The sequence below is a fragment of the Lentinula edodes genome, assembly GCF_021015755.1.
Source record: "Lentinula edodes strain Le(Bin) 0899 ss11 chromosome Unknown C8R40scaffold_29, whole genome shotgun sequence".
In the NCBI taxonomy this organism is placed as follows: domain Eukaryota; kingdom Fungi; phylum Basidiomycota; class Agaricomycetes; order Agaricales; family Omphalotaceae; genus Lentinula; species Lentinula edodes.
Genome location: NW_025764335.1, coordinates 245,935 through 262,318, shown reverse-complemented (window position 1 = coordinate 262,318; position 16,384 = coordinate 245,935). Strand labels below are relative to the sequence as shown.

Genomic DNA, 16,384 nt, shown 5'->3' with positions numbered 1-16,384 from the left:
TCATGGTGTGGCTACTTGTCCAAGGGTGTCCGTGTCCAAATTCTCAGCAAGGCAAATTCCGGTATAGTCAATAATAAGCTCGGATCGTCCACAACTTATGTAATGGAGGCTTGCATAGACTAAGTGAAGACACAGAAGTTCAAATAAAAGAAGAGCAAACAGGGGCGCTGAGCCTGACCAGTAGATGTAGTGTTGGACAGCCAACATGGTTGCATTCGTGGAGTCAATCTTCCACAACGAATGTCAATAGGTGAATATTTCGACTATTTTCGCGGTTACAAAGTAAATAAGGTAGGCATACACCTAGGAGGTTTCGAAAACCCCAGAACCCACGCAATGAAGGCGACGCCATAGGAGTTATCTCTGTAAGCTTCTCAGAAAGTATAAATATCCAGGTGAATCTACGCACATTCTATCGCCTGTATGAGGTCATTGAAGAAGTGAATCAACGGCCTATGCGGAAGCGCTGAAGTATCAGAACATACGCCACACCATAAGGTGTATTGATTGAAGAAGACTCGAGAGGAATTCCACTTTTTCCTTGTACTATTATTTGGCACTATACATATATTCATCAGCATGGACACCGAGGACATCGATATATGGAGACACTGAGAACCCCTCGAGGATCCAGAGTTGAGCCTACATACAGGGGATTTTGGTATCAATGCGGCGGTGGAGTCGTTTATGAGTGACGAAGGTGATTTTTTATGTAGGATGGGAGAGGATAGGATATAAATTATACATGCGAGTTCCGATGCCCGAACGTAGTTGAGCGCCTGAGCATCCAACGAGGGACCGTGGAACGATTGATTGTGAAACTGAATTCATGGGCTGTAATATAACGCATTGCAGAACACTGACGCAATGCGGTGTTCTGCAATTCCGAACCCATTTCCCAAGAATGTACACGAGGATGGAGCCTGGAGGGATCGTGTGGGATTTTTCGTGATGGCAATTGTAGAATGCGTCACCAGCGGGCAATGTATTTGAGTCAAATAAGACGAGGACCCATAAACGTGAGGAAATACTCGTGCCTGTGCTCCTGGACTGCATGAAGTGGCTAGAGCTAGCTTTGACAACTTAAGTTCAAAAACAACACATAAATTAGTACCTGCTTAACGTGGAGGTAAATGACCACTCAACAAATTTCCCTTACTCTCTATCTTAACCTTTGACGTTCTTGAATGGTCAAAGTATGAGGATGATACCGTATCGAACAAGCCACAATCTCAATTCATCTTCATGAAATACCGAGAGATATCAGTACGTTCCCATGTTATTCATCGAGTTTATAGAACAATCTACATATCCAAAGATGTAATGTATGATATGTCATGCGAACAACCTCTTATTGTACCTTGAGAAACTGGTCAATGCAAGTACAAAAAGAAGAGCATGATAGCTTACGAGTTGAGACCATGTACCCCTCCCTCGACCTGGGCGCTGGCAGTCCTCAGTTCAAAACGTACTTTTCCGCTCGATACACCTTCCCTAAGTTCCGACACGCTCCTGACACCGATGTCTTGGAACGAGTGCTGAAGTCCAACATACAGGTAAGGAATAAATGCTTTCACACTACCCTTATCTTGGACATCGCCACTTACGCCTTGGGCGACCTTAACAGCGCTGCTTTCGGAGAAATAACGAGATGTAGCAGCATTTTCAAGATCGTTGTCCTTTTTGGGGGAAGGGTATTTACTTGAACCGGATTGCACACCGTTGACCTTGGGTTGGACGCCAGGCTTACCCTGCTCCATAGCTTCCAAGCTTCCCATACCACGATATGCCTTTACCCTCTTGCCTTCGTGGTAGAAATATTCACCAGGCGCTTCCTCAGTGCCTGCAAGGAGCCCACCCATCATCACCGCGCTAGCGCCGAGAGTAACCGCCTTGACGATGTGGCCGATATTCGAAATCCCACCATCAGCTATGACAGGCACGCCGAATTTATTAGCAAACTCGGATACAGCATACACTGCAGTGGCTTGTGGTCGGCCAACAGCCATGACTTCTTGGGTGATGCAGATAGATCCAGAGCCCATCCCAACACGGAGACCATCAGCACCTGCGGCAATGAGAGAGGCAGCTTGCTCGCGCGTCACGACATTCCCTGCGATGATTTCGAGCTTGGAATATTTCTCCTTGATAAATCGAATCATGTCGATCTGGTAAATCGAGTTGCCTTGGGAAGAGTCCACGACGACAATGTCGAGTCCCGCTTCGACAAGGAGAGCAAGACGTTCCCTGTCAGAAGGTCGCGTGCCGACGGATGCAGCAGCATAAAGCTGCTTAGTTTCCGGATTTTTAGAGGCGAGAGGATAGGATTGGTTTTTTAGGAGGTCGGATCGGGCAAGGAGGGTGATAAGATGACCTTTGGAATCGATGATGGGGAGTTTTCCTTTCTTCGAATCGCGGAGGATGTCGTTAGCTTCCAAAAGAGTAATTCCTTGAGGAGCAGTAACCAAATCGGTCACCATAACATCGGATAGAGACGAGGATGGTTCTCGGAACTGTATATCACGCGAAGTGACGATTCCGACTAACTTGCCGCCGAGCATACCGGTATCTGTTAGTGAAGAATGTCAGATTCGTTCGAGTAAAAGTTCAAGACGTAAGTAGATCGGTCTTATGTTCATCGGAAGATTCTTTTCTCCAAACAAAGCTACTTACCAGTTACAGGGATACCACAGAAGCCAAGTCTCGCTTTGATGTCAAGGACATCAGCGACAGTATGGGAAGGAGAAAGAACAACGGGATCGGAGATGAAGCCGTTTTCATGTCTTTTGACTGCACGAACCATTGCGGCTTGTGAAGCGGGTGTTTGATTGTGATGAATAACACCAAGACCTCCAAGTAGCTAAGTCTGAAATATCAAAATCGAAGAGCACTCGGAATACAAGAAGTACACGTACAGCAAGTGCGATGGCCATGTCACCTTCAGTAACAGTGTCCATGGGACTGCTCATGAACGGAGTTTTGAGTACAACGTTCCTGGTCACACGAGATTCGATGATAACATCTGAAGCAGGAAAGTTAACTTTTCCTGGAAGAAGAAGAAAATCGTTGTAGGTGAGACCCCCGTTAACACGGGAGTCCATGAGTTCGTTTACGGATAAGCCATCGGAGTGATTGTATGTCTTCAAGTGCTCAAGAGCGGTTGAGGGATCGAGAAATGTAGAGGACGTTGAGGGCATGTGGGCGTATTAGCCGAATTTTTTTTTCTCATGGAAAGGTTTATAAAGCGCTATTTTTTTGCACGTGGTATCGGTCCGGGTCACAATTGCTGACTATGACTGAAGTTGCTGCACGACGACCACGACGTTTAAACGGGTTGAGTGATTTAGTCCATTAAATTTACTACCCGTATCCATCACTCTTCGACTTTCTTAGCAGGGGAGCTTCCGTCTGGCACCAACTTGTACAAATTCATTCTTCTTCGATCCTCAGGAAGATGGTGCACTAACTAGCACTGACTGTACTTGATCGATAATTCTCAAGCTGAGTGGCGACCGCGGAACCTTTTTCCTAATGACTTCGAGCGAAGAAGATTTTCGCCGTTTGTTTCTTCCTGTGTACATTCAAGACGTAAGACCGAATACCAAATGCTAGAGCTGAACACAAGTGACACGAGCCGTTCATGGAGTCCGTCAATAAGATCTCCAACGCGTGTGGACGCTACAACTCTCTACAATTGCTATAATGCAACAACATCTCGCAAACATGCAAACATATTTTTATATCTCACGGTTTGTTCTAAACCTCCGAAATGGTTGCCTGGTGAAATCAAATTTATCTCCAACTCTGGACTCTGGAGAGCCCTCAATTTCAACGGAACCGAATGCTGAAGACGTTCGGCAAAGTGATAATCGAATTATCTTGGACCTAAAAGGCTCCTTAAATCTGCCCGCAAACAGATTTTTTGTCTACTGAACGATCGCCAGGGTGTCAACAGACTTGGCAGCTTTTGCTAAACGTATCCTTGTGCGGCGTGACAAGCTTTGGTATTATGGTCTCCTCTCACCACATGCGCCCGGACAGGGGAATGATCGCGATTATTGCGCCAAACCTATCGTTGTGCCTACGTCCTGACTAGTCCCATTTCATTGCCTGTGCAAAATGTACATATATCTCTAGTGTATATCAATACATAGGACAAACGATGGACTGAGGGGGAGGACAGGCCAGACTATTTCCGAAGTCGAATCATAAATTTTTTTTCTTTCTACGGAATACCCGACATAACCGAGATAAGTCTCCGACGGTGTAAATTTTTGGCCTGCTAAGCTGCATACGGAACTTGGGACTGACAAGTTGCAACGAACAAAGTCGAATGACTCTTGTCCTGGAAGACATTGCTCCTTTCACCGTATTCAGCTCTAGTCTGTTTTGTTGCAATGATCAATCGGGAATAAGGCGGAAAAAGAAACAAAAGTTGAAAAAAAAAGCGTCGCTCCAAGGCACGCCGACTGACACGGAGCGCTATTTGATTTGCCAAATCTGGGATCAATCAAATTATTATTTGTTCTTTGAGATTCGACCACCACGTTCCTTTCATTCCTCATTTTCCTTATCACCACCCAGATAATTTCTATCCACCAGTCATGCCTCTCCCCCGCATCACTAGTCGCACTCCTCTTCGGGAATCTTCCTCCTCCTCTCTCGAAAAGGCACAACCGACCCTGCCTCTACCGCCAGCACTTTCTTTTATGGCTGTGAAAAATGCTCGAAAGACTCGCAGTCGTGCTGCCTTGCTTGTGTTTCTTTCACTAGTCTTCATCTCCTCCTACATTTTCTTTGTACAGCGACCTGCCCTCTCGACTTCGATTGTTCCTCATCGAACTGCGGCCGCAAGCAGCCTTGCTGAAGCGCTTGATGCTATGCGGAATTCTCATTTGGCTTCTGGTGCTGGACTCCGAAAATCTTCCTCCAACCGGCCACAGGTTCAGTTAACGTCGGAACAGGAGCTCGCCGCTGTCTCGAGCTTCCTTGCTAGTCTAGCTGCCAACGTCATTCCTTCTTCAGTAGACCCTTCAAAACCTATTGACCCACAACTCGTACTCGAGTTTGACACCCGTGGCAGTCGCGCTAACGAAGAAGTTGAAGTCATGGTCGAAGACGTGTGGTCGAGAAACCCGGTGTTCCTTTACTCAAAAGTATGCCAATCATTTGTTCGATTTTATTTCCCGCAGTGGCTAACGTTTGGTTTCCATAGCTGTACTCTCCTATCTCCCGAGAAATCAAGGCTACTCTCCTGTCAATGAACCTGTACCCGGCGCCCACCATCATAGACGTTGATATCCGCCCAGATGCAGATGTCCTCAAACCTATGTTGATGCGCCTCACATCATTGTCGGACTTGCCTATTCTCATTATCGGCGGCAAACCTGTCGGCTCTATAACAGAGGTGCGAGAAATGGCAGAGACAGGAGAATTACAGCGCAGGATCCGCGAGGCGGGCGCCGTGACCGTCGACAAGAGGAAGAAAAACAAGAAATAAATGTGACATGTCCTATGGGATTTATCTCCTTTAGGTCCTCTTAGATGCGTGTTGTGCGCGTCTGCGACGACCAACGAACGGCAATGTTTTCTGACAGACGACGACGATATCCTATATTTACTGCTTCTAGGATAATACGCTCTTTTACGATCGCACCGTCCTGTCGGACACGACCGTCACTACTGTGTGCTACATGGCATAGCTCAGTGGGTACACCCAGTGTGTATATATCTAAATACTTTCTTGTATATGTTCAAGAACCTTTTATCACGTACTCCAAACTTACCGCTTCCTCTCACTCATCGTACATAGGCATTTCATCACGCTACATACATAGATGCTCCTGCTTCATTCTGTAACTTATTTCACGGACAGTTTCCTCTTCCGTTAAAAGGGTTGTGTGGGGTTTTCTAGTATAGCCTTGTGCGGTACTAATTAATAACAGCAGTGCGCTATTATTCTTACATCTGGTCGCTGGCCTTCAACCTAATCCAACTTCGTGAAATAAGCTGTAGAGCTCAAACTTCAGCTTCAACGTCCAACCTGGCGTCCTGTCTCGCTTGCGTTAAATCTTCAAATGCTTCTCGAAAGTCTACACTAGAAAATCAGGCTCGCAGTTTGGCTATGTACCCAAATTGACAGCCATCAACTGACACTGGAAATGAATAAAAACGGAGTGTATCTGTCGGAAGACATATCAATGAACTTGATACATCATTGGTTCCGCGATGAAGCAGGCGGTACATTCGAACTGTCAACAACATTCCTTGCGTCAACATATGCAGAAGGCAGGTCAGAACCGACGATTAGAACCGAACACCACCCAGTCATAGGGGGTACGAGGAGGTATTTCTGCCGCATGCTTAGAGCTAGGCGTCCACAGATTCTGATGTTTGTGCCGCGAAGTAGACCAGGACTGTGCTCATCGACATCTTTCATGCTGAGAAGATGATGTCAGACTCAAAGAACGTACGTTATTAAGCTCTTAGAAGGCGCCTAAATTCCGAAATGAACCTTTAGCTTCAGATGCAAATAGTGGAGGCGAACAAGTGTTCAAAGGCATCAATACAATGATCGCATGACAATTTTATAACATCTCAAAGGTGCTCTTTATTCTCCGTGACTTGTATATGTTTCCGAACAGAAATTTTCGGCGGGGTTGACGGAGACATGACTATCCGTGTCCAAATGGCAATTTCCGTCCGATTTATGCTGAACGATTCCCAAATGCTTACACATACATAGGGTCCAAGCGGATGAAAGGTGGTATGTAACTAAAGTGAACTTCGCGCCCTTATATTCGCCAAAACCGTCAGATTTGTGGCTCTTGAGCTCCCCATTCTGACTATCATGGCTCAAGCCGCTGCTGAACAGCGTACTCTCCCCGACAATGGCTCCGTTATTGCTGAATCACCTACTGATCCTTTCTCCTCCTCCTCCGATGAAGAGATAGTCGATAGCCTGCTAGACAATAACATCGTACCACCCTCGCATCCATCCCGAACTTTAGTATTGTGTTTCGACGGTACTGGTGACCAGTATGTTTTGTTCGCGACTTCATTTTTATCCCCAGCACTGAATCTTCCACAGGTTTGACGCTGATGTACGCAGGTCCATTATGTACGGAACGAGGGGAAGTCGTCGCTAACCTGCATGTTGCAGAATTCCAACATCATCCAATTCTTCACGGCACTCAAGAAGGACGATAGATCAAAGCAGATGGTGTACTATCAAGTGTGGTTAATGATTTTCTGTGCTTACCTGAACTGAGTGTGGTCTCATGATAGGCGGGTATTGGAACTTATACCAGTCCGGAAGTGGCCACTCCTCTAATGGCTAAATTCTCCAAGGTAAGATCCAGCTACTGACGCACTATCTCATTTTATCTAATACATCTTAGGCCATGGATGAAGCAATCGCATGGAATTTGCACGCTCATGTCATGGGTACGAGCCTTCAACTCGGATAAGGGACTTTTAGTTCAATTGACAATCGACATATCTTTGACAGGCGGATACGAATTTCTCATGCAGAATTGTAAAGGGGTCCCGTCTTGATATATCGTACTCGACTGAAATCTCGCGCTTTACAGACACTGCAGGTGATCGTATCTGTATCTTTGGGTTTTCACGCGGTGCTTACACGGCACGGAGGTAAGTCGACTCTAAGTTCGGGGTTCAGTCTACGTGAGTTCTAACGCTTCTTGCAGTTTGGCGGGCATGATTCACAAGGTACGCTGCCCCGACTGTATCATTATCCATCTACTGATCTAGGAAATAGGTCGGAATTCTTCCAGCATATAACAATCAGCAGGTCCCTTTCGCATACAAAATGTATACTCGTGAAGATGAGCTTGGCTGGAAACAATCGAACGCGTTCAAACAAGCATTCTCAATCAATGCTGACATCGAATTTGTTGGAGTTTGGTGAGCATTGGTTTCAACCTCTACCTACGCTTGCTTCATTCCATACTAGGGATACGGTCAACTCAGTTGGAATCATACCAAAGCGGCTGCCCTTTACTTCTTCCAATACAATTGTCAGAACATTCAGACATGCAGTTTCGTTAGACGAGCGGCGTGCAAAGTTTAAGGCAAATTTATGGAATCGGCCCAACGCTCACGAGGAGACCTTAGGGATTACTTCGGCAAAGGTACACCACCCTAAGAAGAAAGTCAGTCACAAAGTCAGTCACAAACACAGCCTACGTGAAATGGAGGCAGAATACGACAAAGATCATTCCAAACCCACCGATGTGGACGAGGTAAACCTTTTGATTCCATACAGAGTCTTCAGACTTCTGACATATGTTCCATCAGGTGTGGTTTGCTGGTTGTCATTGCGGTACGTCAAGCCCATTTCTGGTTCTACGAACACCTTTATATTGTGTCTCGCAGATGTCGGGGGCGGGTCAGTGTCAAATGACACTACCATCAATCTAGCGCGTATTCCGCTACGCTGGATGATACGGGAATGCTTCAAAACAAAGACCGGTATTATGTTCGATCGCGATGGTCTCCGTGGTCTTGGGCTTGATCCAGACGCGTTGTATCCCGATGTTCTTCCTCGTCCTCCGCCCCTCCCTGTAGGTAACGCCCGCATTCAGGATATTCCGACAAAAGGTTCGGTCTCCCAAATTGAGAAGGACTCCGCTCTGAAAAATTTCTCAGGCGGGTCGTCTGAAGTGTCGGGAGCGCTAGTTCAGACCGAGGAAGAGTTGGAACTCAAGGATGCCCTATCTCCCATTTATGACCAGCTTAGTCTCGCATGGTTCTGGTGGATTTTGGAGATCTTCCCCATTAAGCAGCGTTTTCAACGAGGAGATAACTCCTGGGCTTCATACTTTGGATGGAACTTGGGACGAGGAAGAATTGTTCCGAAGCAAAAGAAGCAAGGAGTCAGAGTTCATCGTAGTGTGAAGATGAGGCTGGAGTCCCAACACACAGATGGAAGCAAATATAAACCAAAAGCTAATATCGACTTCCAATATGCCACCTGGGTAGATTGATTCAAATATTGCGATGTACTGTTTACCAAGTAGCCGAATGAAAATATTCTCAAGCGAAGAACTTGGCAAATAGTTAGAGCTGGAAGTCCTTTATACAACGCACATATTTCTTGGACCAAGAGTGCGTATAACCCGAGTTACTTGACCTTGACCAAATATTCGGGACTGGGATCAGTCGGAAACGTATCCTTTCATTTTGGGGTTCTGTCGTCTGTTCATCTGCAATCCTATTTTATTCTAGACTGAAGGTTGACGTTAGTTCTACGTCGGGTCAGTATCGAGAGGTGTCCGGTCACCTTTCGATCAAGACCAGAATCATTTGGCGAAAAAGGATCTTTTTCTGGCAACGCCTTGTTGCCCACTTACCTCCAGTTCGTCTAGTTCTCGCCTGTAGAGTCTCTGAGTAAATAAAATAAGATAGACGACGGAATGAGCAACTTGAAATATAGTTAGGTCTGTCTCGTTAGCTTCGCATTCTTCTAGTTTGCGGATCGACGGAAAAGAACAAGATGATTGGCGAAAGGAATTGTACATTCAGCTTGATGGGGCGTTTCATCTAATACCTTCCTCTTTGTCATTTTCCTTCAACACATTGCTCGCCTTCACCTTCACCTTTTCTTCCTCATCTACCGCTCGTATCACGATGGTGATTGGAAACAAAATGAGCCTTCCAAGAAGATGATCTGGCTCGTGTCTGCATGAAGGCAAAGTTCAATCATTTGGCCAGAAGCCTAGTGCAAACGATTGCAGATCCCTACCTTTCCTCTCCGATGACGATTCAGGTAATAGTAGTGACTTGACTTTCCTATACCACACCGGATTCAGCGGGGGAATTGGTCAGGTAGCATGTAGTACGAAGAACAAAGAAGCATTGCATGCGCATTTGAACAAGGGGAATTTGAACGATCAAGCAAACTTTGAGAAGCAGGATCGAGAGGTAGAACGATCATCATGCCGGTGGTAACTTTCTCCTTGACCGGGCTTTGCATACTTATGGTACAATCCAGATGAAAAGCCTCTCCAGATATACCATTGCAAGACTTCCACCTTCTTCATTGGATTGGATTATTCAATTGGGCTACTTATTTAACCGAATGTAAATCAACCTGGATCTTTGAACGTCAAGGGACACATACCGGTCGCTTTAAGGCTTCCCCGTGGCCTTGGCGGGAAGGCAGGCCATTGTAGTGCATTCATGCCGAAGGTCTTTGAGACGCTATCCTTCGGTATTTGTGCTGCTCGTCGTACGCAATTCAGTCCGAACCACTGCGAATTGTGATAAGCCAAAAACAAGCCTAGAGCTTAGTGGACTGGGTATATGCAGCCCACGATCAGAGTTCGGTTAGGTGACTCCCACTAGACCGATGAAGACGACAAGAAATAATTGTAAAGTGTGAATCATGCTCAAGAAGTGCTAGTGATCATGAAATGCTAGGCTGGAGATGCCCTAATTTAGGGTTTTGTACTCTTCGCCTTCTTCATTTGTCCACGAACATCGGCAACCCTGCAGTTCATGAAAGCCTTAGCCAACAAGCAGACTCAAGCTATCTCAGTCTGACTAGCGGGCAAGATAGTCAGCTGAACTTCAATGAACATTCACGACGCCAAGTTGGGGGTATGTTGGTCCAGTTAGTTCTTCTCAGAGCTCATTTATTTAATACTCTTAGATAGTCTTCAACACGCGGCTTTCGCATGGAATCTATCGATGGAAGGTCCAGAATGAGGCTTTTATCCGATATGCTGATCCGTGAAGCCCCTTCAAGCCAAGGTTCACACTGAGCCTACATAAAAGCGATTTGACTCGATACGAAGTCATTATTGTTCGCCGCCTCCTCTGCAGCTTAAGATCGCTTTCACATAACGTGCTCAGGTAGGATCATATCAATCCGATACCGAAGGAGAAGCATTACTGTAGCACTCCCGCAACACGTTGTGTAGGCATGGTCCTTATTATTATCTTCATGAACCAATAGTGAACCTTCCCTTTCACCATTGTGTCATAGGCAGGCCACTAAACCAAAACCCCTCCCAACCCTTCTACTTCTTCCCATCAACTCGCTATTCACAATGTACGCCTCCGCAATGTCGATGCTCCCAAACATAATGCCAGGCGCTCAAATGCCAATGATGCCTCATGTACCTCAACCCCCGCATACCCCAATCAGTCGTGCCCCTAGTCCATCTGGATTTAGTCGAGTATCAGATGGTTTACCTTTCAGAACCAGCCCAAGCCTCTCGGATTTCCAAATCGAGAAGTCAGCAAAGAGCCCGCCATCCTCAGCTCGACGGAGGACTATGATGCCCATGCCGCAGGTCGATGACGAATTTGCCTTTCGTGAAGCTGTCTCAAAACTGTTGGCAGCGAGATTAAGATTGTCAACGATATCAGGATTGATACCGATGGATTCATCGCAATTGGTGTTATTTTTTCGGACGAAGGTGTGTTACTTCCAGCTCCAACACGTTTCTAACCGTCAACTGAAGGTGACACCGTAATTCCCAGAGTGGCATCACCCACTCTTTAGATTTCCCTATTGATGTTGACCAGAATTCCCCGCCTGCCCTAGACGTTCTCATTGCTGCTTGCCGCCCTCATCAAACGTCTGATTACGACGATTACTCTGATAACGAGTCTTTATTTTACCCACCTAATTTTCCGCTGACTACGTCGCTCGAGATCGCCAACTTGCCTATCCTTGACGCAGTACGAAGCTCACTATTTCCTCTCCTACCCCAAGGCCACTATCTTACTGTTATGCGAGACAAACTCGAGGTTGTCGTCAAGGGTGGACGTATGGGCCCACAACCCCGCTCCCTCCGTAACGATGGTAGAGTAGCTACCATCGTGGTTACGCTTCCCGTGCGATTCCGCGGAGGAAGCTTCATCGTTCGAGATTCAGAGGGATACGAAGAGAGATACTTTGGACGTGGAGGAAAGAATGGTGATATGGAGTGGCTTGCCTTCTCTGCCGATTGTGAGTACGAAGTGGAGACTGTCACGAAGGGATGTCGGATCACGATATTGTATGGGGTTTATCTGAAGACTTTTGGGCCGACTGGAGTTACGGAGCCACTTATCAACCCGAGCGACAACTTCTTGGATTTGATGTCGCCAGTACTCAATATGTCCTTGGGTCGTCGGGTTGGGATCTATGTATCTAACGATTACGGTGTGAACCCTTCAGAGGTTCTGGCAGAATCGCTAGTTCCAATGGTACGTTAAGCGTCTTATTTCCCGCTAAAATCCAGCTAATCATTAATCCTTGACAATGATAGTTGAAAGGCGGAGACTCCGTTCTCTATCACGCTATCAAGCTGTACAAGCTCTCTCCAGAACTACACTGGACTGCAGGCGGATACATCTGGCCTGTAGACCGTACCGTCGAGATCGCAGAACAAGGCCAAAATTCCAGTCCCAGCGCGAAACTTGCTGGTCTCCTCGAAACACCTCGCGGGCGTGTAACAAGCACGCCTGCTGTCCGAGGTGCATTTGCTCTTCCACCACACGCTGGCTCTGCTTCCGGTCGAGCTGGATCCGTTGCTGGCCGTGCGGGCAGCGTCAACGGGGGCTTTAGTGGGAGCTCTGCCGGGAGTACATACCCCGACTCCGACGAAGACCTACTCGACAACCTCCGCTACCGAGTCCAACAAAGCGGTGCCATCCCCCTTGGAGAAGCGGATATTACGATCTTGAATGATTGGAACAACCCGACTCCGATGATTGGGAAGGAGAGAGTCCCGTTTGTTGTCGGTGGGGAGTTGGATAAGTTGGTGGTCAATGCGTTGATGGTCATTTGTCCTTGAACAGGATCGAAAAAGGGTAGGGAGGAAGCGGAACGAGGATGCTGGTGCGCCCTCTTCGAATATACCATTTCATTTTTTCTCTTTTTCTGTGTAAGAATCTCCACGAACATTATAATGATGTAGGATATTGAACGAGGATTATGAGGATACGAGTAGTCGTATATAGGTGGTACATCGCTATGGATTGTATGAGATCGTAGGACACTGTACTAATCATATTGTAATAACGAACTAGGTTTACGATGAGAACTTGGAAAGCTTCGCGTTACTGGGAACAGGAGGAGATGCGTACGGTGTCATGGTTGGCAGCGAACTTGGAGATGAAGGTGATAAATAAAGTAGAACCGCTCCGTTTTTTTCTACCGGAAAAAAATCAATTTCTATGGAGAAGGAGGGTTGTCGATCGAAGGATCCTGAAGAGGTTTTTGCTACGGTGGCTTCCCATGGTTTCAATATGACCCACTCGAGTTTCGTTGATTCGGGGATCACTGAGCAGAGTGTCACAACATTTGAATACGCGAGTACATACTATAATTGTATACTTGGCCGCATTCAAGCTGACATGATTTGGCATATTTTGTAACGACCAGATAGAGCCTTATGTACTAGCTTTGGATTGATATAGGCTATAGCAGATAGTGATAAGTACGTCTAATCAAGACTTTGAATCAGCACTGACAGCAGGAAAAACCGGGACAGACTAAAAATTCAAGGAAATCCGAAAGGACATATGTAAAACCGAGTAGTCTACAAGAGTCTACAAGAGTCTATTGTAGACTCTACACACTTTTCAAACCTCAGTTTCAGGCACTGCCAAGGGCCCGGGGAGTTTCAGGCTCGATGAAAAATATCAGCCTCCCAAAAAACCCATTATCATATCATCTAGTAATTTCTTACAAGCGTTGATAAAGATTGAAGCCACTGGTCAACAGGGCCGTAATTGGTCGAAAGTCTTCAATGTCCGAAGCTCCGGCTATCTCCGGAACAACCGGAAACCCGGACATACGTTCACAGGCTTCATCTCACCCACTTCAAGCATCAAGTCCCCGCTGGTTATTTTTTTGCTGTTACCGGTGATGACGGAAAGTAGTCTATATACAGTGAGTGTTGTTTCAACCTAGCATACGAGTATTAATTGAACAAGTCTATACCTTTCCTACTCTTTCAGATTCGTCTTCCTCTTCTCTCAACTGTAGTGGCTGGCCCATCCCATTCCTTGAACTCTTTCGACTGGCTCGAAAGCATACATGCACATGCACTTTACTCATAGAACTATTGGACTCGCATGGACTGCTCTTCACATTCTCTTTTGGATACAACTGTCTAATGGTGTTCCTTTGCTTCATCGACCACGGACAATCTCTGGTCACCCAAACACTAATCACGAAGGTTATAAATCTACGCTATCGACCAGGGATAACGCTAACTCGAGCGCTTCAAGTAACGGTACCACCTCCGTATCACCGAGCATTCGAGATGATGTAGAGAGTATGCTCCAGCTCATAGGACCAGACGCAGAATCTCGTTTCGTGAGCATCAACCTTCCTACGGCTTTTGGTGCCAACGATCCCGTACAGTCCAACAAGGATCTCAGTCAACTTGTCGACCGCGCCTTTCTTTTGGGACAGGCAAAATCAGGGAATAGCGGCTGGGTGGACACTTATATTCAATGTTTGATTGATGTAGCGAACACTCTACCTAGTCTGGATAATCAGACTGTACTTATTGACGACTACTACAATTCCATGCGGACCCTTGCGCCTGTACAGGCCAAGCTCGTCCAGGCGTATAAAGCAGCCAAGAACGAATCCACAACTAACATTGGAGTCCAACTCTCTTCTGGTCAGCTGATTGATGCGTTGACCATGCGGACGGTTGACGAATGGGCGGCTTCTGCTTTTAACGGAAGCGACTCTGGTGAAGGAAGTAGCCATTCGGGTTTCGACTCTAAAGACTATACGAATTATCTTAGTCTTAACGCTTCTTATACCAAGATCTTGCCTAAGTACAACAAGCTGGAAACTGCCAATAAGGTACTTCTGCTCAAAAAATTTTGAGAATGATGCTTTAATTTGTCCCCAGATAGCATCGGAAGGCTGGCTTTTAAGGGAAATGATCAACCAATCCCCCGCCATCTTCAATCTATCCATGATCACATCTGGCGATCCTTCCTCTCTTTCAGCACATTACTCCCCTGCATGGTCTGCCATTATTATCAATAGTACGTCGGTCGCTGTTACCAGTTCCAATTCCGACGTCAGCGGGAACTTGGATCACAGTCTTCATGATGGGACAGATAACAGTACCACATATGCTACAAGTATCAATAACGAGGCTCCTGTGTCGACCAGCATCTCATTCAATTCTCCCACAGAATCTTCTGATTCCGGTTCATCATCTGCGACTCCCACGAGCACGAATTCTTTAAGCTCTAAACAGAATACCCAGTCGCCAACCTCAACTTCTGCCGTTTCGCTCGCACACACGGCTACAGCCACTGGTTCTGCTCGAAGATCAAGGATCAGACGAGCTATAGTTTCGACAGGGTCCCGGATTCAACGCAGGGCGTTGGCAGCATCTAATGCCCTATTGCTCGCCGCAAGTGCAGATAGTACTTCTGCTCGCACGACAAGTTCTGGGAAAAATGCGGGGAAACCTGCTGGGAAATACGCATCGCTTCCTGGTATGAAAGAAGTCGCATCTGCTGCACACTTCGCAGCAGAGCCTGACGTTGCGGATGCTGTATCTTTTGCGCCACTTTTATCTACAGCCACTTTGACTCAGACTTCCAGTTCCAGTTCTGCCACCTCTGTCAACGGCGTTCTCAAGCCAAACATGACTCTTCAGGAGGGTGCATGGTCAAATAATCGTTTGGAATTCCTAAAATTCATCGCTCAAAATCATCCTGAGATTTACCGCAAGTATTTCTTCGGTAATGCGTCGGGAAACGGGACGACAGGTGATGGGCCTTTGGGAAAGCATTGGACACATATCTTCCTTCTGGTTACGGTCAAGGCGAACTCGACGGAGATTGAGACGAGTCAGGTGGTGGGGATGGTGTATGATGTCCTGCCTGGTTTGGTGGTTCCCAGCACCTCGGAAGATGTAGATGCCGATAAACGAAAAGCCAATTCTGAGAACAACAGCACTGATACTTCGAGTGGTACGGATACTGGCACGAGTGGCCAAAACCAAACAAAGGAGGATAAAGACTTGGGGGGCGGCATCGGTCAACCCAATTCAAATACCTCGGACACTGAGTCTAGTTCGTGAGTGTAGTTGTGGTATATGTGTTTACTGGCATACACTCCTGCATAGCCTTATACCAGTCCAAATGTTTAACAGTATTCACTATACTGAACATCGTCGCCTTTAGGAAGTTAGGCGCCTCTTCAAGTTGTAAACAATCACTTGCTCTTCGGCAGAAAATAACTTCTCCTTCCCACATCTAAATGACGATTGAAGCTTGAAGTCTTGAAGCCTGAAATTCCTTTCCACATAATTCTACGTAATTCTCGACTACCGAAATACATATGTACTGGCTATGTGTTCGGTTCCAAGAATTGAGCGTT

The 16,384-nt window shown here is 46.5% G+C and overlaps 5 protein-coding genes across 5 annotated transcripts; 4 read left to right on the top strand and 1 right to left on the bottom strand.

Moving 5' to 3' along the window:
- Nucleotides 1–1,406: 1,406 nt before the first annotated feature.
- C8R40DRAFT_1051603 (IMP dehydrogenase/GMP reductase) lies at nt 1,407–3,197 on the bottom strand (the record flags this gene model as incomplete). Its single annotated transcript, XM_046224716.1, has 3 exons — nt 1,407–2,569; nt 2,674–2,860; nt 2,916–3,197. The coding sequence occupies 3 exons, from the start codon at nt 3,195–3,197 to the stop codon at nt 1,407–1,409; spliced, it is 1,632 nt and encodes a 543-aa protein (XP_046083912.1).
- Nucleotides 3,198–4,604: 1,407 nt separating this feature from the next.
- On the top strand, nt 4,605–5,500 carry C8R40DRAFT_1071454 (uncharacterized protein; the record flags this gene model as incomplete). Its single annotated transcript, XM_046226333.1, has 2 exons — nt 4,605–5,156; nt 5,216–5,500. 2 exons carry the CDS (start codon nt 4,605–4,607, stop codon nt 5,498–5,500), a joined length of 837 nt encoding a protein of 278 aa, XP_046083911.1.
- Nucleotides 5,501–6,850: 1,350 nt separating this feature from the next.
- Nucleotides 6,851–9,008, top strand: C8R40DRAFT_1051625 (uncharacterized protein; the record flags this gene model as incomplete). The annotated part of the gene is made up of 12 exons (XM_046224717.1): nt 6,851–7,038; nt 7,091–7,103; nt 7,163–7,234; nt 7,288–7,350; nt 7,401–7,446; nt 7,511–7,537; nt 7,593–7,653; nt 7,710–7,731; nt 7,781–7,926; nt 7,976–8,264; nt 8,320–8,344; nt 8,398–9,008. 12 exons carry the CDS (start codon nt 6,851–6,853, stop codon nt 9,006–9,008), a joined length of 1,563 nt encoding a protein of 520 aa, XP_046083910.1.
- A 1,670-nt stretch (nt 9,009–10,678) lies between these two features.
- C8R40DRAFT_1115764 (uncharacterized protein) lies at nt 10,679–13,054 on the top strand. The gene is made up of 3 exons (XM_046228571.1): nt 10,679–11,447; nt 11,512–12,222; nt 12,285–13,054. Exons 1-3 carry the CDS (start codon nt 11,076–11,078, stop codon nt 12,810–12,812), a joined length of 1,611 nt encoding a protein of 536 aa, XP_046083909.1. The 5' UTR covers nt 10,679–11,075; the 3' UTR covers nt 12,813–13,054.
- Nucleotides 13,055–14,059: 1,005 nt separating this feature from the next.
- Nucleotides 14,060–16,264, top strand: C8R40DRAFT_1071451 (uncharacterized protein; the record flags this gene model as incomplete). The annotated part of the gene is made up of 4 exons (XM_046226332.1): nt 14,060–14,845; nt 14,895–15,013; nt 15,035–16,081; nt 16,189–16,264. 4 exons carry the CDS (start codon nt 14,060–14,062, stop codon nt 16,262–16,264), a joined length of 2,028 nt encoding a protein of 675 aa, XP_046083908.1.
- Between the last annotated feature and the right edge of the window lie 120 nt (nt 16,265–16,384).